The sequence below is a fragment of the Xyrauchen texanus genome, chromosome 8, assembly GCF_025860055.1.
Source record: "Xyrauchen texanus isolate HMW12.3.18 chromosome 8, RBS_HiC_50CHRs, whole genome shotgun sequence".
NCBI classification, from domain to species: domain Eukaryota; kingdom Metazoa; phylum Chordata; class Actinopteri; order Cypriniformes; family Catostomidae; genus Xyrauchen; species Xyrauchen texanus.
In genome coordinates, this window is record NC_068283.1 from 9,448,196 (window position 1) to 9,472,705 (window position 24,510).

General features: G+C 39.1%; 1 protein-coding gene across 9 annotated transcripts; it reads left to right on the plus strand.

Moving 5' to 3' along the window:
• Positions 1-319: 319 nt before the first annotated feature.
• Positions 320-18,968, plus strand: hgs (hepatocyte growth factor-regulated tyrosine kinase substrate). 9 transcript variants are annotated; one of them, XM_052132037.1, is made up of 21 exons: positions 320-453; positions 3,840-3,924; positions 4,078-4,153; positions 5,728-5,820; positions 6,484-6,607; positions 7,816-7,868; positions 7,964-8,032; positions 8,135-8,259; positions 8,645-8,774; positions 12,914-13,012; positions 13,115-13,210; positions 13,558-13,596; positions 14,560-14,721; positions 14,818-15,031; positions 15,362-15,534; positions 15,613-15,753; positions 15,879-16,065; positions 16,257-16,390; positions 16,487-16,582; positions 16,707-16,793; positions 17,322-18,968. In XM_052132037.1, the coding sequence occupies exons 1-21, from the start codon at positions 417-419 to the stop codon at positions 17,427-17,429; spliced, it is 2,328 nt and encodes a 775-aa protein (XP_051987997.1). In that variant the 5' UTR covers positions 320-416; the 3' UTR covers positions 17,430-18,968. The 9 variants fall into 9 exon arrangements, with proteins under 9 accessions (XP_051987997.1, XP_051988002.1, XP_051987998.1 ...); XM_052132042.1 differs by having other exon boundaries at positions 15,879-16,023; XM_052132038.1 differs by having other exon boundaries at positions 14,821-15,031.
• The last annotated feature ends 5,542 nt before the right edge of the window (positions 18,969-24,510 follow it).

Below are 24,510 nucleotides of genomic sequence, written 5' to 3' on the forward strand. Positions count from 1 at the left end.
TATATTCAAATGCAACACATTTGCAACACAAATGCAGCCTATTTTATGTATATAATATTTCCCCCCGATATTATATTATATTATTAAATTACATGTAATTTTATTATATTAATATTTGAACATAAATAGTATAATAATAATGAAACTCAAAAGAATTGATAAAAGGGCAACAAAGTAAAACTTTATATATATATATGAGTATAATTCTGACATAAAAATAATTAAACAGACGATAAATATACATGAATTAGGTGCAACAGATGAAATGAAACGTCTTCTCACGAGGACTTTTATCTGACTTTTGCGCCATTTCATTAGAGTCTGACGCCTGTCCCCCGGCAGTTAAACCGCCTCTTATTCACACAAGAGAAAAACAGCGAAACAGGACACGCAGAGATCACTGTGAGACATCAGACATGGGCAAAGGCGGCGGTACATTTGAGAGACTGTTGGGTATGTTATTTCAGTGTTGAAGTAGAGTGACAGGCCGCTGTCTGGATGACACATAGATATTGTGTGTGCTAATGTGCTCGAGCAGTCGAGTATCTTGATTTCTCTCAACGGAGACTCAACACACAGATGACATCTTTCACTTATTAGTCATCCGTCTCAGTTAAACCGTGTGGTGGTGGTGGTGTTGTTGCAGTCTTCAGCAGCTCGATTATTCGGATCAACTAGTTCGTTAGCAACGCGTTCAAGCTAAATGTATTCTCAGGCCTCTTTTTCAGTAACAATACATATGGTATTAATGTTTTCACACGAACAGATCCATATTTCGTATTGTATTTGTGTACTTTGCCTTCGGTGTGTTTGTAGTTGTTGACAGTGAAATGTGTTATTATGTTCTTGTCCACAAACAACTGGGAAATTAACGGAAACCCTGATATCATCTTTACATGGCTTACACCTTTTGGAATAGTGTATTGTAAACAATACCACCATTATTTACAATATAAGGTGATGTTTCCTCAAAGGGCATGCAGTGGATAAAGTTTGACAATGAGTTTTGTTTTTATGTCTTTTAATGTTGAAACTCGTCTTGTAATTCCTGAAGGTTGTCCCGTGTGGACTTCCGGTTTCAAATCAAGTTCAGCTCAATCAAAAGCATTTGTACCGCATTACCACGAACAATTATTTTGAATTTCGACTCGCCCCTCCTTTTCTGTAGAAAAAGTAAATAATCATCTTTTTAAGGCAGAGATGTGAAACTTATAATTCTTCAGTTTTTTGAGCGGTGAATTACTTTTTTCGTCATCTTGGGGTTTATATTATTACATGGTAACCACGTTGTAAAATGTGATATAACTTTACACAATTAACATTAGTTAGTGATTTTACACACTCATATAGTTTATGTCTTGTGGCTATAGATTTGAAACAGTGAGTACTTTAATGTATAAAATAAGATGTATAATAATAAAAAGAAAATGAGGGGCGAGTTGAAATTAGGGCTACACGATTTGGGGAAAAGTCAAAATGCGAATATTTTGGAAAATATTGTGATTTTAATGGTGATTTGATAAACAAAAACTTATTAAGTGATTCCTTTTTACAAAATTTGGTAATGTTTCTCATTGCCCATGTTCGACTGCCAATAAAAAGATTCAAAGTCTACATTTTGAGGGTTTACACTTGAGTCCTCTGAAAAAGAAACAGACTCAGACCAATTTCACTTCAGCCATAAATAAATAAAACCAAGAGAGAGAGAGATTAATATAAACCTTCTTGCGGCCTGGATAGCTCAGCGAGTATTGACGCTGAATATCACCCCTGGAGTCGCGAGTTGTAATCCGGGGTGTGCTGAGTGACTCCAGCTAGGTCTCCTAAGCAACCAAAATGGCCCGGTTGCTGGGGACGGTAGAGTCACATAAGGTAACCTCCTCGTGGTTGTGATTAACGTTTCTTGCTCTTGGTGGGGGCATGGTAAGTTGTGCATGGATCACTGAGAGTAGCATGAGCCTTCACATGCAGTGAGTCTCTGCGGTGTCATGCACAAGGAGTCACGTGATAAAATGCACGGATGAGACTTGTCCTCCACCACCCAGATTGAGGTGAGTAACTGCACCACCACAATGACCTATTAAGTAGTGGAAACTGGGCATTCCAAATTGGGAGAAATGGGATAAAATAATAAAAACAATTATTATACCTGTCCACTGTGGACCTGTTTTTGTCCACTTTGTCTCAGCCCACTGTTCATCATCATAATTGTTTTAAAACCCTGTCAACTCGAATATTATGTTATTGTAATATAATATTTTATTGATTATGATTATTTATCACACAAAAAGAATACATTTCTGTAATGCACAGGGCTTTGCTACTGTACATGTTAAACAAAACAGTTCTAAAGCGTTGAGCTTTTATTTCGGTGACATCTGCATGAAGATACTGTGTGTAGCTGAATTCACAACAGCTGCGTAATGTGCTCCTCATTTTAACATTTCCCTGCACCATGGGTTGTATTATTTGTATATTAACATGTAGTAGCCAAACTTATTTGGAATAACACAAAAGTGAAATGAAAATGAATCTGGAGCACTTCAAACAGGGGTGTTCACACTTAGGAAATGAGAAGATCAAATTTTTCATAATATTATAGCAAGATCTACCATGGCATGCACAATATATATGTAAGCAGTGTTGTCACGATACCACAGTTTCAGTAGTTGGCACTTGGCTTTGAAATTTGATGACTGTCAATACTTCAAAAAAAATAATTATAATACGGTAATACTTTACAGTTAGTAAAGTATTACCATACTAATTTCAACATACAGTATACATAATATATTTTTTAAATTAAGTTGTATTTGTTAGCATTAATTAATGTACTAATATGAATTAACAATGAACGATTGTATTTTTATTAACTTTAACATAGATTAATAAATACTGTAAAGAGATATTGTTAATTGTTTGTTCATGATACTTAATGCATCAGCTAATGTTAATGAATGGAACCTTATGGTAAAGTGTCACCATTAATACTAATTAATTAATTAAGTTAATTGTGCACAGTAAGTACTGATTCAAGTGCCAAGTCTATTATTTTACAAAAATACTTCCAAGTCCGACATTTTTATGCAAATCAGCCTTTTTTGTCCCACTGTCTTTTGAAGCATGCAGAATATTCATTTATTAAAGCAGCCTTTTGCGGTTTTATTATCCCACAAGGTCATATTGCGATTTCGATTTTATTTTGATTAACCATGCAGCCCTAGTTTAAATACAATTTTATGGTAATCAATTAACATTTTCACAAATGCTGTTAATTGAGTTTAACTTGTACTGAACTCAGAATTATTCGCAGTAATTCTTTCCTTGTAATTCCTTCCTTAGTGTTGCTTACAACTCCGATATGTCGGTTTTCATCAAATGTCAGGCTTGATGTCAATGACATCATTGAACATCATTGCACCTTGTTTGTCCGTGACACTTGGCAGCAAATGTATTTATTATTGCTACGTGGATGGGAAAAATTAAGTGCATAATTTAAATTTCAGCCTATTTATCACACAAAGCTATCGTATGGCTTCAGAAGACTTGGAATATAGCCGAGAAGTTATATAGACTACTTGTACTGTATGTTAGCAATCATTTTACATTTTATTTACAAACTGTTTTATGTTATAATGCTGTGGGACATTTCATTCTTTGATTATTGGAGTCATATTAGTTGTGTGTCATTGAAAAGATATCGAAATGGAAGTACTGTCAAAGCTGAACATGGCTCTTCCCCCTTCCTTTTCCTATGTTGTCATTGATTGGACCATTAGTGGATTGATTGAGATAACACTAGATGATTAGCTCTTATGTTTACATCCAATCCTTCACAGATAAAGCTACCAGTCAGCTGCTGCTGGAGACAGACTGGGAGTCCATTTTGCAGATATGTGACCTCATTCGCCAAGGAGATACACAGTAAGAGCATTAACTTTTTTTATTTTTAATCATATGTTTTTGCACTTACACCATATAGGGCGAGTGAATGTCAATGGAGGAGCAGGAGTCATGTGTTTATGATAAAGATTGGCTTGACTTTCTTATTCCAGTTTTGTTTTGTGACCCCTCCAGGGCAAAATATGCAATTGGCGCCATCAAGAAGAAACTCAGTGACAAAAATCCACACGTAGTCATTTATGCTCTTGAGGTAAGCTCAATATCTACATACAGTGAGTATATATATATATATATATATATGTAAATAAATAAATACTGGTAGTAGGGATGGAACGATGAATAAAATGTAGATATTTCACGAACCAAATATCCATATCGAGGCAAAACTTGACATTTTTAAATGTGCAACATTGTTTTTTTATCCATGTGATCATTAATGAAATGACCCGTCAAACATTATAATCTCTCTATTGCTTGATTCCCATATCTTCCTGTCCCTAACTAGTAGTCAGAAGTATTTTAGGCTACATATGGAACAAATGGATTGGGCCTGATTATCTGATTATTAAATGATCGTCTGATCGCAGTTATTTGACATAATTGTGATTATTATGCACTTCAAATTCCAATCACGTTTTAATGCCCAAATAAGGGAATTTTAAGCGAATATATTAATGCCATCAATGGCGTGTTTGTGGGACATTCAGTCGAACTCTGAGTGTCACTGAGCCGCACCACGGTCGTCAACCAGAGCAGCTCCTGTCCAGAAGAGCGCGTCAAGGGCTTCTTAAACGCTCTGATGCGCGCACCGTCAGCAGAGATGCATCCCAAACTCCCACGAAAATGTAAACAAATAATAAATTTGATGGTGAAAGCAAAGCTCTCCGGCTTTGCTTTTAAATGACCGTGTAATGGCAGATGTTCTGACACAGTCTCCGTGTAGACGGAAGGCCAAAATGGAGAGAAAAAGATGCGTTTTCACACAAAGAAGGACATGCACTTAGTCGTCAGCAAAATTTCATAATCGTGACAACGCTAATATGGATACTTTATTCTTCTTAGAGCAGTACACAACACAGCACAACAGAAATGGCCACGAAGATGCTCAGAAGTAGAGTTTTCACTAGACCAAAATGTCAAAAGTTGATTTCAAGCCAAAACCAATTTGGTAACGAACACATTCCCATATTTAATATTACAAACAGTGGCATTTCCCTCAAGTATTAAGTAAAACATACGTCAAGGTTTTCCATGTAATATTTCAACATACTGTCAATACAATAAACGGTGAACAAAGAAACAAATTATAAACAATAGAACAAATAAAAACAATAGATCAAAGATACATATTAGCTTCGTAAACAGTGCTTGACATTCTTCAGGTCTTAAACGGCAATATCAAGTGTTCATGTAAACACAAAAATTAAATCAAATGCTTCTCAAATTTTTGTGTTGCATTCCGAAGTACATGAAAACAGCTTTTCAAAGCGAAGAACTTTCAAACATACATTTTGTAGTCTGTCATCATCATCTACAACAGTCTATACTTACAGCTGTTAAAAATAACAACTTTTGTTTACAGCTAATAGACTAGCCAACAATAATGAAAAAAGAGAGAGAAAAAAACAGCCAACAAGACTCGCTGTCCAACTTTTTAAACCAGCCGAAACCAACCGTCTTGCTGTTTTACCAGATTACTGTAATTATCATAGTAGATCCACATACCAATATTTATGTCACAGTTGTCTTTACCATTTATTATCACAGACACAGACCCTGATCTGTCAAGCTTGTGTGTGTAAGTCAACGTTTGCCTATCAACAGGTTCTGGAGTCAGTGGTGAAGAACTGTGGCCAGACGATTCACGATGAAGTGGCCTGTAAGGTGACAATGGAAGAGCTGAAAGAGCTGTTCAAGGTGATACTTGCCAAACTCAACCTGTTCACCCTCAAATTAAATTACTTTCGGCATCTAGACACGCATGACTTCCGTGGAACACCAAAGGAGGTTTGAGGCAGAATGTTAAACGCTGACATCCTCAGTCACCATTCACTTTCATCGTATGGAGAAAAGATGTAATGAAAGTGAATGGTGACTGTTAGTCATAGGGGTTTTGTACAACATGAGGGTGAGTAAATAATTACAGGATATCCCTATAAGTAGACTGTTGCTTTAATAGTTTGGTCCTACATTCTTTATGATATTCGTCTTTACCTTCCAAGTGGGTCAGACTCAATGACTCGCGCTGCACTTTACTTCCTGATTTGTCGTCACGTCACATATTCTGCATTTTTTTGGGGGGAGGGAGGTGCTGAGGGGAGTTCCTGCAAGCTTTCATATCAGAAACAATGCACAACAGGACTCTATGTGCACTCTGATTTGTTTTGCTGTATCTTCAGTAAAATGGAAAAGCGTGTAAAAGGAATTTAAGTGAAGAAATAACGGCTAATGGAAGCTCGGAGCCTGAATATACTGGATGATATTTGTTATTTCTCCAGTTCTTTGTGAACTGGTTTGGTGACTTCTGAGTTTGACACTTGAGTTTTGACTTTTGAGTGAATGTAACGCTTCTGTCCTTAGAAACAACCTGAACTGAACGTGAAGAACAAGATCCTTTATCTCATCCAGGCCTGGGCCCACGCCTTCCGCAACGAGCCCAAGTACAAAGTCGTTCAGGACACTTATCAGATCATGAAAGTGGAAGGTAAGACTTCAGACAGATTCTGAAACATAAATCATTTTCTAAAGGGATGTTTTACAGTGACTAGAAGTCATACATTTTCAATGTGAGTGAACTATTTCAGTCCCAAGTTGAAAAGTTTATGGGTTTGCACTGTTGGATATGTCTCTGCACACATGCAGGAATATAGTAAAAAATCATTAAATGAAAACCTTCAAATTGTTGCAGAATAGGTGAGTTTAGTTCATGTATTGATAGATCATTCATCTTGTTCATGATATGATGCATTATGCAGAGCTGCAATTTTTATATACATTTTTCCCATTCAAAAGGTTAATTTTTAATTTATTTCTAGTTTCTTTTATTTATGCATGCAGGTTGTTCCATTGGTTTAGATATTTAAAAGCTATGGGCAGTTGTGAAGCCCCCAATCACTGTGTGTGAATGGTTCTTCACTGTAATCTTGGATGCCTAAACAAGTGATTTTTACTTACCCTCATGCCATCCCAGATGTGTATGACTTTCTTCTGCTGAACACAAATGAAGTCCATGCAATGGAAGTAAATGGTGACCGAAACTTTGAAGGCTCCAAAAAGCACATAAAGGCAGCATAACAGTAATCAAAACAACTCCAGTGGTTTAATCCATGTCTTCAGAATTGAAAGGATAGATGTTGGTGAGAAACAGATCAATATTTAAGTCCTTTTTTTTTACTATAAATCAACACTTTCAAACACCCCTCTGTTTTTTGTTTTCAAGCGATTCGCATTGTTTGTGCATATCACCACCTACTGGTAGGTGTCGATATGCACGAAGAATGTGAATTGCCAAAAAACTAAATAACTCTCGTGAACGTGCATAGAAGAGCTGTGTGAAATTTGATGTATTGTAAAAATAATTAAATACAAAAAAAAAGGGACTTAAATATTGATCTGTTTCTCACCCACACCTATCATATCACATGACGACATGGATTAAGCCACTGGAGTATAGATTACTTTTATGGTGCCTTTATGTGATTTTTGGAGCTTCAAAGTTCTGGCCACAATTCACTTTCGTTGTATGGACCTACGGAGCTGAAATGTTCTTCTAAAAAATATTAATTTGTCTTTAACAGAAGAACAAAAGTCATACACATCTGGGATGGCATGAGGTTGAGTAAATGATGAGAGAATTTTCATTTTTGGGTGAATTATCCCTTTAATGGGAAACAATCTCCGATGCGCCTTCAGGTCATGTCTTCCCAGAATTCAAGGAGAGTGATGCCATGTTTGCTGCAGAGAGGGTGAGAATATCTATTAGTATATTATGTGGAAAGTACAAGTTATGCAGACTTTGATGTTTGGTTGTTCATTGGTTTGTCATGTGCCTCTCTTCAAGGCCCCTGATTGGGTAGATGCAGAGGAATGCCACAGATGTCGGGTTCAGTTTGGAGTAATGACCCGAAAGGTGTATATATCACTTCTTGAATAATCTGCCATACTGATTTAAATTTTTTATGAATGGTGTAGTCCGATTTTGTTGTGTAACTGCTGGTGGCTCTTCATTCAGCATCACTGCAGGGCATGTGGGCAGATTTTCTGTGGGAAATGCTCTTCTAAGTGCTCTACCATTCCTAAGTTTGGCATTGAGAAGGAGGTGCGTGTGTGTGAGCCCTGCTTCGAGATTCTCAACAAGTGAGTATACATGAAAATGACAATTCTTATTGTTCTCTGTGGAGATTTTTATATAACGATTAGCAATTACAACATGATTTCTCATGAATGTTTCTTTATGTCCCTTGTTTCAGACTTTAAGACAAAAAAACATGAGTATATATATATATATATTCAAGCTGTCCTCTTTATTGAATGGAAAAATTATGTATTATATCAATTCCAGTTCTATGAAAAAAAGTAATGTGAGTTTGGAACAATTTGAGGGTGAATAAATGATAACAGACTTTTCTTTTTTCTCTATATTAGTCTATTATCATCCTTGAGTTTTCTCATGTTTATAAGCCTGCTGTCCTCCAGAGATTTACCAGGTTGTGTGTGTCTCCTAACCCCTCCACCTCACCAGCCACCCCTCCCTCTCTCCCCCTCCTAGGAAAGCTGAAGGGAAGAGCACCAACTCTGGGCAGTCTGAGCTCCCCCCTGAGTACCTGACCAGCCCTCTGTCCCAGCAGTCTCAGGTAGTGCCCACCGAATCAGTAAGTAGTTACATTTCATAAAGGGCTCACAGTCATGGGCATCTCAATTACGAAGCATACCACTAAATTTATTGACACAGACAATAAAACCGATTATGTGCACCAGTGTATTTGGAACTAAAATGCCAAGCAATTTTGAGGCTCATGAGTGAGAGCACATACTACTTGTACTGTCTAGTTTGTGTGCTAACTGTGAATCACACCTAAATCAGTGATCAATGCAGTATTTAAATGAAAGTTTGTCATTTTTGCACCATTCGCATCGCCAGATGGAATTGCTAGAAATATAATTAGCTGTGTTCAGAATTACATACTAAAATAATACTTGTACTATTTCTTCAGCATAAAAAGTGTACGCACAGTATTCAAATTTTCTTGACTTGATCTTCCATTTAGAGGTCTGCCCGACATAACACTCAAAATGCTGTATATTAGCCCCTTTTGTCCTCAATTTGGAATGCCCAATTCCCAATGTGCTCTAAGTCCTCATGGTGGCGTAGTGACTCCCCTCAATCCAGGTGCTGGAGGACGAATCTCAGTTCCTTCCGCGTCTGAGACCGTCAATCCGCACATCTTATCACGTGGCCTGTTGACCGCGTTACCGTGGAGATGTAGCCCATGTGGATTCTTCACACTGTTCTCCGTGGCATCCACACACATCTCGCCACACGTCCCACTGAGAGTGAGAACCACATTATAGTGACCACGAAGAGGTTACCCCATGTGACTCTACCCTGCCTAGCAACCGGGCCAATTTGGTTGCGTAGGCGACCTGGCTGTAGTCACGCTACACACCCTGGATTTGAATTCGTGACTCCAGTGTTGGTTTATTATCTTCATTGGTGCTCTCGCCAGATAAGCAAAAAATTTAATTTTCTGTCCTCCACAATTGGTTATATTGAAGAAAAGTTCAAAGAAGGAGTTGTGAATGAGAACAGAAAGCGCACAGCACAGACATACCCAGAAAGACAACCAGCAGATTGGACAGGGTAATTGTGAGTAAAGTCAAGAGAAATAAGCAAGAAACTGCTGCAAGGATTGCCTCACACATCAATGAGAATTACCAGAGACAACTTAGTCCGCTGACCATTCGAAACAAGATCAATGAGCTTGGGCACATCAGGAGATTAATGCGGCGAAAACCATTAGCTTAAAGAATAAGGCCAGGATAAAAATGGCAAAAGAACATGCACAGAAAGACAGCGGACAACGAGTCCAAATTGAACCTGCATGGAAGTGTATTTGAGTATTTGTATTCAGAAAGGCATGGGAAGAATTCCAGCCACACTGCACTAAGGGTACTGTAAAGCACAGAGGTTGAAACGTTAAGAGTCAGGGGCCGTTTCTCTTACAGCGGTGTCGATGAGCTTGCAGATATCAGTGAAGAAATTATTTAAAACACAGAAGTGACTCTTGCAACAGTATGACGATTCAAAGCATATCAGCCGCCTGTTGAAAGAATACTTGGCAAAAAAGAAAATGAAGGTCCCTTGAATGGCCCTCCCAGAGACCTGACCTAAACCCTATAGAGCACCTATAGAATGCAACGGAGAAGAAAATGTCAGATTTTCAATGTTCTAGTGAAACTGAAAGCTTTGGTGGCTGAAACCTGGAGGAAACGTTCACCACAGGTTTTACAGAAACTTGTTGATTCTATGCTCAGTTGTTGACAAGAAGTTCAGCGAATGAAGGGAACTAAAAACTGAAACACTTGAACTTGTAATCTTTAATGAAGCTAATATCAAGTGTCTAAATAATTTTTGTGTTTATTTTAAACCATCTATCTGTTTTATCATTCTATCTGTTGAATTCATGCATTTTTAATGTCAGCTTAAGCATCCAAATAATTTTTGGGGGCGTGCATACGTCCGTACGTACACTGGCAGCCAAAAGTTTGGAATAATGTACAGATTTTGCTCTCATGGAAAGAAATTGGTACTTTTATTCACCAAAGTGACATTCAACTGATCAATGTATTGTCAGGACATTAATAATGTGAAAAATTACTATTACAGTTTGAAAAACAATTTCAGAACTTCTTAAACTACTAAGTTTTCTCATAAAAAAAATCCTCCACATGCAGCAATGACAGATTTGCAGATTCTTGTTATTCTAGCTGTCAGTTTGTCCAGATACTCAGGTGACATTTTACCCCACACTTCCTGTAGCACTTGCAATAGATGTGACTGTCTTGTCGGGCACTTCTCAAGCACCTTACAGTGTAACTGATCCCACAAAAGCTCAATGGTGTTAAGATCCATAACACTCTTTTCCAATTATCCATTGTCCAATGTCTGTGTTTCTTTGCCCACTCTAACCTTTTTGTTTTTCTGTTTCAAAAGTGGCTTTTTCTTTGCAATTCTTCTCTTTACTGTTGTACATGAAACTGGTGTTTAGCGGGTAGAATTCAATGAAGCTGTCAGCTGAGGACATGTGAGACGTCTATTTCTCAAAACTAGAGACTCTGATGTACTTATCCTCTTGTTTAGTTGTACATCTGGTCTTCCACATCTCTTTCTGTCCTTGTTAGAGCCAGTTGTTCTTTGTCTTTGAAGACTGTAGTGTACACCTTTGTATGAAATCTTCAGTTTTTTTGGCAAATTCAAGCATTGTATAGCCTTCATCCCTCAAAACAATTATTGACTGATGAGTTTCTAGAGAAAGTTGTTTCTTTTTTGCCATTTTTGACCTAATATTGACATTAAGATATGCCAGTCTATTGCACGCTGTGGCAACTCAAAAACAAACACAAGACAATGTTAAGCTTAATTTAATGAACCAAATAGCTTTCAGCTGTGTTTCATATAATGGCAAGTGATTTTCTAGTACCAAATGATCAATTTAGCATGATTACTGTGTTGGAGTGATGGCTGCTGAAATGGGGCCTGTCTAGCTTTGATCAAAAATGACTTTTGTCAAATAGTGATGGTGCTGTTTTTTACATCAGTAATGTCCCGACTATACTTTGTGATCAGTTGAAGGCCAGTGTAGGCCAATTAAAGTACCAATTTCCTTCCGAAACAGCAAAAATGCTACATTATTCAAAATTTTTGGCCGCCAGTGTGTGTATATAATTTTTTTAAAGATGTTTTAAAAAAAAAAATTGTGCTCATTAAAGGCGGAACCTGGCCCGTTCCAATAATGAAATATTATTGGATTATTTATTTATTTATTTATAAATAATAAATTTACCTCGCGACCCGACTTCGGATAAGCGATTGAAGATGGATGGATGGATGGATGGATGGATGGATTATTTATTTATTTCAAACCCACCCCAAAGATATACTTGGAAACACTGACTCAAACCCAGCCTGAAACCCAGTGTTTTTTTTTTTGCATCCTGCAGGGCTCGGGTCGAGTAGCACATCTGTGATGAATGATCACAGATAGAATTTTTTTACATTTTTATTTTAACTCAAAATTGAATTAAAATACCAAAGAAATGTTTCTGTTTACAAGATGAACAAGACCAAGATGACGAGGTCATGTGACAACAATGTAGCTTACTACAGTTGGAACCCTTGCATAATGCAGTTATTGCATAATGCCTACTGTTTCACTTTTCAAGCAGTAAACCGTAATGCACTGTATTCAGTAAGAAGCAAGTTAGAATTCCATTCTGAACATAGCTACTGTATTTCAACAGATTTCCTAAACACGCCGTGTCTTCTAGTGTTTGGCCAAACATGCAGTCTTTAATTGGGCCAGTGTTGTTACGTCATGGCCTGTTGGTCCACTCCATATCTTTGCTGTTGCTTCTGACTCAGAAATGACAATGTTTTTAATTTTTTTATTGACATTGTTTGGATTGGTTGAAGTCAGTGATTGGACATCTTACTAATTATTCTAACACTTATTATCATTTAAATTGTTGGACAGAAGAACATTGCAGATGTTCTTGTGCTTGATTTTTTTCGTTAAAGAGTATATTGTTTAGATTTATAATACATGTCATTGTATTGGTTATAGGAAATAATATGAATATAATTGAGTATTGGGAAGACTTTCTAGATTGGTGAATCTCTAATATTTCAAATAAAACTGAATTATTTAAAATACAAATGTGTTCAGCTCAACTCCTCTCCCGTAATTTACGTGTTTTCCCCATGACCTCATGTTGCTGCTGTGCTTCTCAGATGCCTCCTAAAAGAGACGAGGCGGCGCTCCAGGAGGAAGAGGAACTGCAGCTGGCCATCGCTCTGTCTCAGAGTGAAGCTGAGGAGAAGCAGAGGATGGTGAGACATCTGCATATACACCAAGTCTATAAGCAAACGGTGCTGCCAATGTAAAGTATGAGGTGATGCGGTTGTATAATCCTACAATGTGTTTGTTTACAGAGACATAAGAACACATACACTGCATACCCTAAAGCTGATCCCACCCCTGTGACTTCCTCTGCCCCACCTGCCAGCACTCTCTACACCTCTCCTGTGGTGAGAGTCTACATGCAAAATTTAAAGGGGTCATGACATTCCTTTTTTTTTTAATTATTATTTAATATGTCCGTTGAGGTTCACTTTTGAAAACGGTAAAGAAAATTGTCATATGTTTGTAAAAAATGCTAATTTTCCACCCTTGGTTTTAATAAATGCACTTTTTGCCATGAATAGAAAGTTTTGAGTTCTGAAACTTGCAACAGGTTTTTATAGTATAATGATCTCTGATATGTGAAAAGATAAAAGAAAATGTTTTTCTCATGTCATGACCCCTTTTAGCAAATTATTGAAGACCTTCATCTTAAATGTCTTAATTGGGTAAAATGTTTTTCTTCGCATTTCAGAACTCATCAGCTCCGTCTGCTGAAGAAGTGGATCCAGAGGTGAACAAATGTTCCTATTTTTTTGCTCGTTTGATTTTTTTTTTCATTTGGTTATAAAAATAGCAGATTTGTGATGTAAACCTTAAAGTCGTTTGAGGCACAGGAAGTTATACTTGATATATTGATAAATGATTGGACTTTTATTTATATATATATCTATCGTGCACAAAAAGTACAGGAATCAGTATTAAAGTTAAAAGGGTCAATTTAAAGGGCTAGTTCCCCCGAAAATCTAAAATCTCTCATTTACTCACCCATATGCCATCCCATATGTGAATGACTTTCTTTCTTCTGCTGAACACAAATTAAGATTTTTTGAAGAATATTTCAGCTCTGTAGGTCCATACAATACAAGTAAATTGTGACCAAATCTTTAAAGCTCCAAAAAGAACATGCATGCAGCACAAAAGTAATCCATATAACTCCAGTGGTTGATTCTATATCTTCAGAAGTGATATGATAAGTGTAAATGAGAAAACAAAATCAATATTTAAGTCATTGTTTTACTGAAAATCTGCCCTTTCAGTGTCATTCTGGTGAGGAAGTGACTTTCACATTCAGTGAATTACTGGTTGGGGCCAGTCAAAGTTGGAGATAAAAAAAGAGACCTATATATTGATCTGAAGCAATATGGTGGGTGTGGATGAGAAACAGAAGACATGGATTAAACCACTGGAGTCTTGTGGATTACTTTAATGTGCTTTTGGACCTTCTGAGTTTTGATCACCATTCACTTGCATTGTATGGACCAAAAGAGCTGAGATATTCTTCTAAAAATCTTAATTTGTGTTCTGCAGAGGAAAGTAAGTCATTGACAACTGGGATGGCATGAGGGTGAGTAAATGATGAGAGAATTGTCATTTTTGGGTGAACTATCCCTTTAAATTTCACGTTGACTGCAATGTAATCAAGTCATATTTGAAATGCCCTGTCATATTTAAATTATATTTGCATTATTTTCAGCTGGCTCGTTATCTGAATAGAACTTACTGGGAGAAGAAACAAGAAGAGGCTCGGAAGAGTCCCACCCCCTCCGCTCCTGCCCCGGTGTCACTGCCTGAGCCTGTGCCAATCAGCCAACCAGTGGAGAGCCACACCCCAGTCCAACCCATCAACATAGTGGAGGTACAAGGAGCACTAAAAAATCCAAAGAGTCCATTCCTGAGAATGGTCCATTTTTTTTGTGCTACTTTTCTTACTGAGATTCTTGTGTCTCCTCAGCAGCAGTATCAGAATGGCGAATCGGAGGAGAACCACGAGCAGTTCCTGAAAGCCTTGCAGAATGCAGTCACCACCTTCCTCAACCGCATGAAGAGCAACCACATGCGCGGACGCAGCATCACCAATGACAGCGCGGTGCTCTCTCTCTTCCAGTCCATAAACAACATGCACCCACAGCTGCTCGAGATTCTCAACCAGCTGGACGAGAAGAGATGTGAGTTAGACACGTGTGCCTGTTTTTGTCTCAAGCCCCTTTTCCAACGGATATTATCTTGCATCTTGGGTGATCACAAGTGGCCAGTGCTAAATTCAGATTAAATTCAGGTGTGAACAGATAAAACAGGTGTAAATGGTGTCCAAATCCCACTCAAATTCACTATGGGATGTAGTAAGAAACACAAGTGACTACATTACATTTGTAGTGCAAATTCTAACCTGTCCTGATGCACAGACAGCGAACAACCATCTACTCACTTCCAGTATAGCTAACTACTTTTTAAAAAGTAGACGCCTTGTGATGGGGAATGTATTCTCTTTCGGTCAGTATACTACGAGGGACTTCAGGACAAACTGGCGCAGGTGCGTGATGCTCGAGCGGCTCTGAACGCTCTGAGAGATGAACACAGAGAGAAACTTCGGAGGGCTGCGGAGGAAGCCGAGAGACAGAGACAAATGCAGCTCGCTCAGAAACTGGAGATCATGAGGCAGAAGAAACAGGTGAGCTGGTTTTCTGTGGTGTCTAGCGCTGTTTGAGTCACGTGATGAGGTTAAGCGGACTGTGATTGGTTTTTGCAGGAGTACCTGGCAATGCAGAGGCAGCTGGCCATTCAACGTCTGCAGGAGCAGGAGAAGGAGAGACAGATGCGTCTGGAGCAGCAGAAACACACCATACAGATGAGAGCACAGATGCCTGCATTCTCTCTGCCTTACGCCCAGGTCTGAACAGATGAATCTGCACATTTTACACATTCAGCATATGATTCATATCATTTTCATTCAGGTCGCATTGCTGGACATGCTATATTTGTTTTTGAAGTACTGTTGTTCCTCTGCGCTGGTAGATGCAGTCACTGCCACATAATGTGGCAGGAGGGGTGGTGTATCCCCCTGCTGGGCCTCCAAGTTACCCAGGCACGTTCAGCCCTGCTGGTTCAGTGGAAGGGTCGCCCATGCATGGTGCCTATATGAACCAGCCTGGACAGACAGGTGCTGGTGGGCCATACCAGGCCATGCCTGTGTCTGCTACAGGTTAACTTTTTCAAAAAAAATTCAAGGTTGTTGGCTGAAAAGTTTTTCTGAGCATCTTTGTAGTACATGTACATGTATTTAGGCCGTTTTTGTGAAACATCTAATGTGCTTAGGATTTTTGCACTGTACTGAGCATGTTTTATATTTTAAATGAATGTTCAATACAGTCGATTCTCCACACTCTCTTTTAGATCCCAACATGGTGAACGCTTACATGTACCAGACCGCCGGCAACAACGGACAGCCTGCTGCTCCGGGACAAGCCCCTCCCTCAACCACCCCTGCCTATACTAATTACCAGCCCACACCCACACAGGGATACCAGGTCAGTTTTGATTATGAGATTACTCATGTGATTTGCAGTGAGTGAAACTTTAATTGTCCAAGTAAACGATTATGTGATTGCTGGTTCTTTCTGTAGAATGTGGTGTCTCAAGCTCAGAGTTTGCCCCCTATGTCCCAGGCTGCCCCTACCAATGGCATGGCCTATATGGGCTACCAGCCATACAGCATGCAGGTACACTGTACTGTATTAGATCACACATTTGTTTTACTACTATTGTTCCTACTAAAGAAAAACCAGATGGGTTTAACTTGTAAGTCTGAAGGCTGTCATTGATTGCCATTACGTTCTATCACAGAATATGATGACAGCTCTTCCAGGACAAGACCCCAACATGCCCCCCCAACAGCCGTACATGCCTGGGCAACAGCCGATGTACCAGCAGGTCAGCCCTATTCCACAACAATTTATTGTTTGCGAAAAAGATGTTCACAAAAGAATACCAACATGTTGCTCTCACTATTTCGGCAATTGGTACAGCGGCCCCTGAAAGTGTTCGTACACTAGAGTCGCACAGAAAATGTCTGAATGTAGTTGCATTTAAATAACATTTCTTATTAATGGGCAAGTTATTATTTTTATCATATTTTGTGAATTCTCATTGGATTGGAATGTCAAAAGTTTCGATATTTGCACGCAAAATTTGATTGAAAAATCCAAATAACCATGAATACCCAGAATAACTCAATGGCATTTACATGCAACATAATGAGGTCAAGTAACAACGTGTCATACTGCTGCTTAAAACACTTGTTTCATAATGCTTACTGTTTCACTTAATATTTGTTTATTTATTTTTTATTAGGCAGCATACCGCACAGTATTCAGTCAGTAGTAAGCTGACATTTCATTGCCAACACAGCCATAGTTTTTATGTTTGTTCTTCATATTGCCTTTTCATGTTTGTCAACAGATGGCTCCCCCTGGTGGTCCACAGCAGCCATCACAACAACAGCACCAGCACCAGCACCAGCAGGCTCCTCCAGGCAGCGCAGAGGCTCAGCTTATTTCGTTTGACTGATAGCTCACCATATATATGCCTTTGCCCCACACTACATTCAACATCCCCCTTCCCCTGCAGTTACTAAGTGTATTGCCCTGTTCCCTCTACCTGCCCTCTCACTTCACTTTATTCAACAACTATTGAAAATGTAGAAACATTGTAAAAGCATTTGACTGTCTAAGTCCCCTCTACCTTTTCTTGCCTTTTTACATAAAGAAGGATCAGTAACATCTGCAGTAACATGTCCATTTCATAATTCACCCCAAAATCAAAAGAATACATTTATAAATTGTATTTTGCATTAAGAAAATTAAGCTATTTTTATTTAAAAACAAACTGCATTGCCGTTATTGTCATGCACAGTAGACACACTTTCCTCAATTACCGTAATGCAAAAAAAAAATATTGCTCATGACTAGTACAAAAAAAGTACTACAATTGTAAACGATTTACACTGCAATGTAGCATTTGTTGTACTGCATTTATTTTTCTATTTACAATTTAACTAAATCATTTTACTACAGTGTCTGTTACTGCAATACAGTGAAAATGATTGTTTTACAGACTGGAGAGTCATATAAAAAAAAATAGGAAAAAAGGAAAATGTCCAGATGCATTGTGGTAGTAAAAATTTAATTGTCATGAAAATGTCACAATGCAAAAATGGTTATTGTCCTGAAACTAGGCTTCATTTTCTTTTTGGGGTTAAATGTGACCCGGATATGTTGTCGTAAGAACTGCAAACTCATTTCCTCATTCCCTTGATTTCCCCAAATGATGTTTTTCATTAAAAAACAAAGGTGATGCATAGTTACCCAGTTATAACAGAGTTAAAAACAATATTAATCTAAAAGACAAGACATCACTCTCATATTTTTCTAAGAGATGTTTGCATGTGGAAACTTCTTTTCAGAGGTGGCAGTGAGGGTCTGAGTGAGTTTTTCAGCACCGATTTACTCAAATATTCTAAAAATCAGGTCTAAGAGTCGCCGGTTCTGGTTTCCATATGACAAAACTGCAGTATGAGATTAAAGTAATATTTCAAATGAACTGACATTCTGTGTTTCACAGTGTTGTGTAATTCACATCAACTTTACTGCAACATCACCAATTCTGAATGTCACATTCTGTTTACAGAATCACACAAGCAGGGGCTCAAGCCTGACCGCTCAGAACTGTTGGCCGACTATGGGAAACAATTGATCTCAAAGCACAGTTTCATTACTAATTAACTGCAGCTGGAAATTGAGCACCGCATCAATATCGCACAAAAGCCAGTCTATGTTTAAACAGTGAGTTTTAAAACTATTGACTGCCTATGGTAATATGGATGGTTAAGAGAGAGAGAAAATGCATCTGAATGAAAGTGAACTGCATGTCTGTAACATGACTTCTGTAACCCCTTTAATATCATCTTTCTTCCATCATACTTATACACCTGACTTAAAAAAACTGCTTATTTAATAAATCTCTTCTTCTGTTATTGGTCATACAATAGTGAAATTGCTTCTTTTTCTTGTCTCTGAAAATATTATGTGCAAAATAAAACAAAATGTGAATCTGTTTATTTGTGTACTTGGCAGAATTAGCTGACTTTAGAGAAATTAAACGGTAATGGCTGCATTAGAAGCGATCCTGTCAAAAATGGCGGGAATCTTCGATAGCTGTTTCAATCCTGGAAACTTCTTTGAATGGACAAATGAAAGGAGTTCGTACAGCTTTCTGAAGACAAGGCATTTGTTGCCCTCAGGCATCTCGATTTGTTGAGCAACACATCAAATTGAAGTATGAATATATGTGGTTTTCAGAAGGCGAAAATACAATCGTTCCACTCTCCTTCTGTTTCCAAATGCCAGCCAGCCAGCCATCAATGTCTGGAAGACGCTACTCTGGATTCCTATTTGAAATTTGGTGTAAACAGGTAAAGTAATACAGCTAGTAGATTTGTATGTACTGTACCTGGAAAATTTGTCGGTGTGAAGTATTGTCTAATGATTAACAAATGCCATAATATCTTAAATACTGAAAAAAGCAAAGGTGACATCTCTGTTGGTAAACCCCGCATCACGTGTAAGGTCTGGTCCAGTTCTTCATTGCAGAAGGAGGTGATGGCATCTATGGGTGAGAGAGAGATTTCATTGCACAATGTTATAATTACATTGCCAGATAGTTTTCTATGTTAATCGCTGTCTGCTTGTGTCAGAGCCATATAGAGAGAGAGTTGCGACAACTCCATTGACTCCAATGGAACCTTTTTTTTTACAGCAATGGCGGCTCGTGGAGCCTCTCAATAGTTCCCGGAAGTAGCAGCAAACACATGCCGCGCCGTAGAGATTAAGCAGAACAAACCGTTTGCGACGCACTTTTAAAAGGTGAGACGTTTAAAGAATAATATTATCTTATTCTGTATATTATCAGTACATCTAAATAAAAATAACTTGTAAATTAAAACCTTATAGTTGAGTATTACTCATTAAATTAGGAGATAAGGGATGTTATCGGATAACTAACAGATTAGGCAGGGATTGGATCTGTATAAAGTTAGTAATGAACACCCTATTAATTGTAAAATCTGTTCTCTTGATTCAGTTTCATCCATCGTTTTTGGAATTAGAGAAACGGTGTCTAAACATATATGTTTTGCAGGGTGAGGTAAGTTGCATATTAGTTCAATATAACGTTTTTTCTCCTCTCCATGTCAGTGGGGAAGCCATACATTCGCACACCTTTCTCTGAGCAGCACAGCAAACCATGGTGAAGACTATGCAATGACAACATGAAAGAAAGGACACATACAAAATGCTTGGCATGCTATTTCATTTATTAGAAATGTATTCATGAATTGCTGTAAATAGTTATTGCATTTATTTGAATAAAAAAAAAAAAAAGTAATATCGTAATATATTATTACAATTTAAAATAACTGTGTTCTATTTTAATGCATTTTAAAATGTAATTTACTCCTGTGATGCCAAGTTGAATTTTCAGCCTCATCCCAGCAAACATTTTTTGGTTCACGGAACGTTCTTGTAGTGTAACGAACACAAGTTGAGACAGTCACAATGTCGGGGTAAACTGCTTTATTAAACAAAGCAAGCAACAGTACAAAAGGGCAAACCCAGTGAAGAGTAGTCAAGGGGAGCGTGAGGTCGAAGCCAGGGAATCAGTAGATGACAAAGGGGCAAATCCAAAGAAGCGTATACAAGGGGAGCGTTAGGTCGAAGCCGGGAAATCAGTATACAAAGGGGCGAGACAAGCGAGAGGAAAAGACTGGGGATTCTAGGGGAACACTAGAGCTGGCAAAGCGAAGGGGTAAACTAAACAATAACCAACAAGAGTGAAGTGAAAAGGCAGCGTATATATAGGGGAAAACGAACAGTGCAGGTGAGACTAATAATCTAGTGATTAGAACGAGTGCGGGTGAACCTAATACTCTGATGAATGTGAGTGAGCGCGTGAGCCAGAGGGGGCGGGTGCAGGTGAAACTAATAACAGGGAACGTGCACGCTAACAAGGGGACTGTGGAGTTAAATACGGGACGAAATGGGCAAAGAAGAGGTAAGGGCAAAACGGGACAAGGTGAATGTTACAGGTAAAAAAAAGAAAAAAGAACGTTGTTAGAACGTTAGGAAAAACCAAACGGAAACCACACGCTAACGTTAAGAGAACGTTCTGTGTTTGCTAACTGGATAAAGTTAGTAACGAAGTAATATTACTTTTGAACGGCAGTTTATATACGAGTATGCTTAAGTTGTTTTAAAGCTGAATATATTGTGTATATGAATAAGTATTGTAAGAATTATACATTAGATATATAATATTTTTAATACATAAATAATTATATTACTATATATAGAATTGTAAGAATTGTAAACAATAAGCTTCATTTCGCTAAATTTTACATTTACGTAACTGCTGCTAATAGTTAATAGTTCATTGACCCATTGTGCGGTGCGAGCTGGAAATCACCTGTCACCAGCCTGTCTCTGTACTATCTGAAAAGTCATAAATATGACATTAGTTACCATGAGATTAGTGAAAACAATGAACATGTGGTAACATAAAAAGGCAACAGAAACCCTAGCCTGTAATAAGTTGAGGCAAATAACGCTAAGCGAACACTAATCCTCAAATATTAGCTGATTTGATCTTTAAAAAAACAACATCGCTGTAACAACATACTCATGCTACATACATATGTGACAGCCCCCACACGTTCCTCATTCAGAAACTCGGGGGTATGACAGAAGGCGAACCAGGGGTTACCAATTCCATGATCGAGGCACCAGACCATTTTACCAGGCTCCCCAAACTGACCAGTCTCATACTCCAGTCAGGGGAGGGTCATTTAAGAGGCGTACTACCAGGGGTTTCAAACCTCGGGGAGGCCAGGCATAGCGGTCTTGGAGTCGCCGGAGAATGCTCCCAACTATGCCTGGACAGTTGGGAGAAGGTAACATCAGATCCTTGGGTTCTAGATACCATCAAGACAGGATACAGTTCCGGCGGCGCCCTCCTACTTTTTCAGGGGTTCAAATGACCATAGTCAGAAACCCAGTCCAGGCACAAATTTTGGCCAACGAAATCACAGTCTTAGTACAGAAAAAAGCAATTGTACAGATAAGTACCAGCAAACAGCTCACTGGGTTTTATTCGAAGTATTTCCTAGTACCAAAGAAAGACGGGAGACTTCGACCCATTCTGGACTTACGACAGCTGAACCGATTCATAAAAGTATTGCCCTTCAAAATGCTGACTACAGTTCAAATTCTGGAATCCATAGAACTGGGAGAATGGTTCACTTCCATAGACTTAAAGGATGCATATTTCCACATACCCATCTGTCAGGATCATTGCCCGTTTCTTCGCTTTGCTTTTCAAGATCGGGTCTACCAGTTCAGGGTCCTTCCATTTGGCCTGTCTCTGTCTCCAAGGGTCTTGACCAGAGTGGTTTCTGCAGCCCTTCGTCCTCTTCAATGTGCAGTTTTGAAAATTCTATCATACCTGGACGACTGGCTAATTTGTGCTCCTTCTCGCAGCCAAGTACCGAAGGACACAGAAATGGTCCTTCAACATGTACAGTCACTGGGTTTCAAGGTGAACTGGGAAAAGAGCAATCTAAGTCCCAGACAACAGACAGTGTTTGTGGGAATTTCGCTGGATTCCCAACTGATGACTGCATCTTTGTCACCCCAGAGGGTGGAACAGTTGGTCAGTCTAGCTCAGTCATTTTGTCTGAACAAGAGAATTAAGTTAATTCAATTTCAGCGATTATTAGGCATGATTGCAGCGGCAGTGACTGTGGTCCCACTCGGCCTTCTCAGAGCCCGTCCACTACAATGTTGGTTGAACAACTTCCACTTGCATCCCAAATTACAAAGGCATGTGAAGATAAAGGTTACACGAAGATGTATCCAAATGTTATGCCCTTGGAATACGAAGACGTTACCATCACAAGGGGTTCCTCTAGGCAACATCCCAGCAAGGCAATCTGTGATAACGACAGATGCTTCTCTAACGGAGTGGGGAGCAGTTTGGGAAGGCAGGTCCATCAGGGGACTCTGGGAATCCCCTTGGACCTCGGAGCACATCAATGTGCTGGAACTCAAGGCAGTCCATCTCTCCTTGAGGGCTTTTCTCCCGTTGTTGCAGAACAAACATGTTTTGGTGAGAACAGACAACATGTCTGCAGTGTACCACATCAATCACCAAGGCGGCACCAGATCAGTGCGATGTCTCCAGGTGACTCTTGGGCATTTCTGAAGCTCTCATCACTCAGAGCAGTATACATACCGGGAGTAGCAAACAGAGCAGCAGACCTGCTGTCTCGAACTGGACCTCTCCCGGGAGAGTGGCGTCTCCATCCCGAAGTGGTAAGAATCATATGGAGTCAGTTCGAATGGCGAGGGTCGATCTGTTTGCGACTACAGAGACAACTCATTGCGATCTATGGTATTCCCTGAACAACCAGGGAGGTCCCTTGGGGATAGATGCACTATTTCAAGAATGGCCGGAGGGATTGTTGTACGCCTTTCCTCCCCTACCTCTGATTCACCTGGTGCTCAACAGGGTAGCGTTGGGTCATCACAAGGTTTTACTTGTGGCCCCCAGGTGGCCAAAAAAGCATTGGTTTCCGAACCTTGTACGTTTGGTCCAAGGTCAACCTTTGCAGTTACCAAAGAGAGCCGATCTTCTCTCCCAAGCGGAGGGCCAAATCTGGCACCCAAAACCAGAGATACTACAACTGTGGGTATGGCCCTTGCTCAGCCCCTCTCTAAAGACTTAGACAAAGCTGTATTGAGGACAATAAATAGTTCTAAGGCACCATCTACATGGAGTAACTATTCTAGCAAGTGGCGGATATTCTCAACGTGGTGTCAAGACCAACAACTAGATCCAGCCAAGTGTGACACCAGTTTGGTTCTTCGTTTTCTTCAATCATTGATGGATTCGGGGAAGTCAGTTAATACCATAAAGGTCTACATTGCAGCCATCTCCCACTTTCATGTATCAGCGGATGGTGCAAATATTGGCAAACACCCTTTGGTGTCTCAAATTCTTAAGGGTGCACACCATTTACATCCAAGGAGAAGTATGAGAGCACCTGCTTGGGACCTTTCTATTGTCTTACACTCACTGACCAAAGCACCTTTTGAACCTCTGGAGCAAGCCGATCTCAAGTTCTTGACATGGAAGACAGTCTTCCTACTAGCGATATGTTCGGCCAAGAGAGTTGGTGAATTACACTCTTTATCAGTCAGTGAAGAATGCTTGAGATGGAAGGCGGAAAAAACGGGGGTTTTTCTTTGGCCAAACCCGTCATTTCTACCCAAGGTCCTTAAACCTAGTACAATAAATCAAGTGATTGAGCTTGATGCTTTCCGTCCAGGTCCCCTTTGTTCGGGTGCTGGGTTAGATAATTCTTCTCCATGTCCTATTAGAGCATTGCACACATACATTGAGCGTACTCCTCAATTTCGGCAGTCACACATGCAACTATTCATATGCTTTGACAAGAGGTGTGCAGGCAAACCTGTGTCTAAGCAACGATTGTCTCATTGGGTAGTGGATACAATTTCACAAGCTTATGTCAACCAAA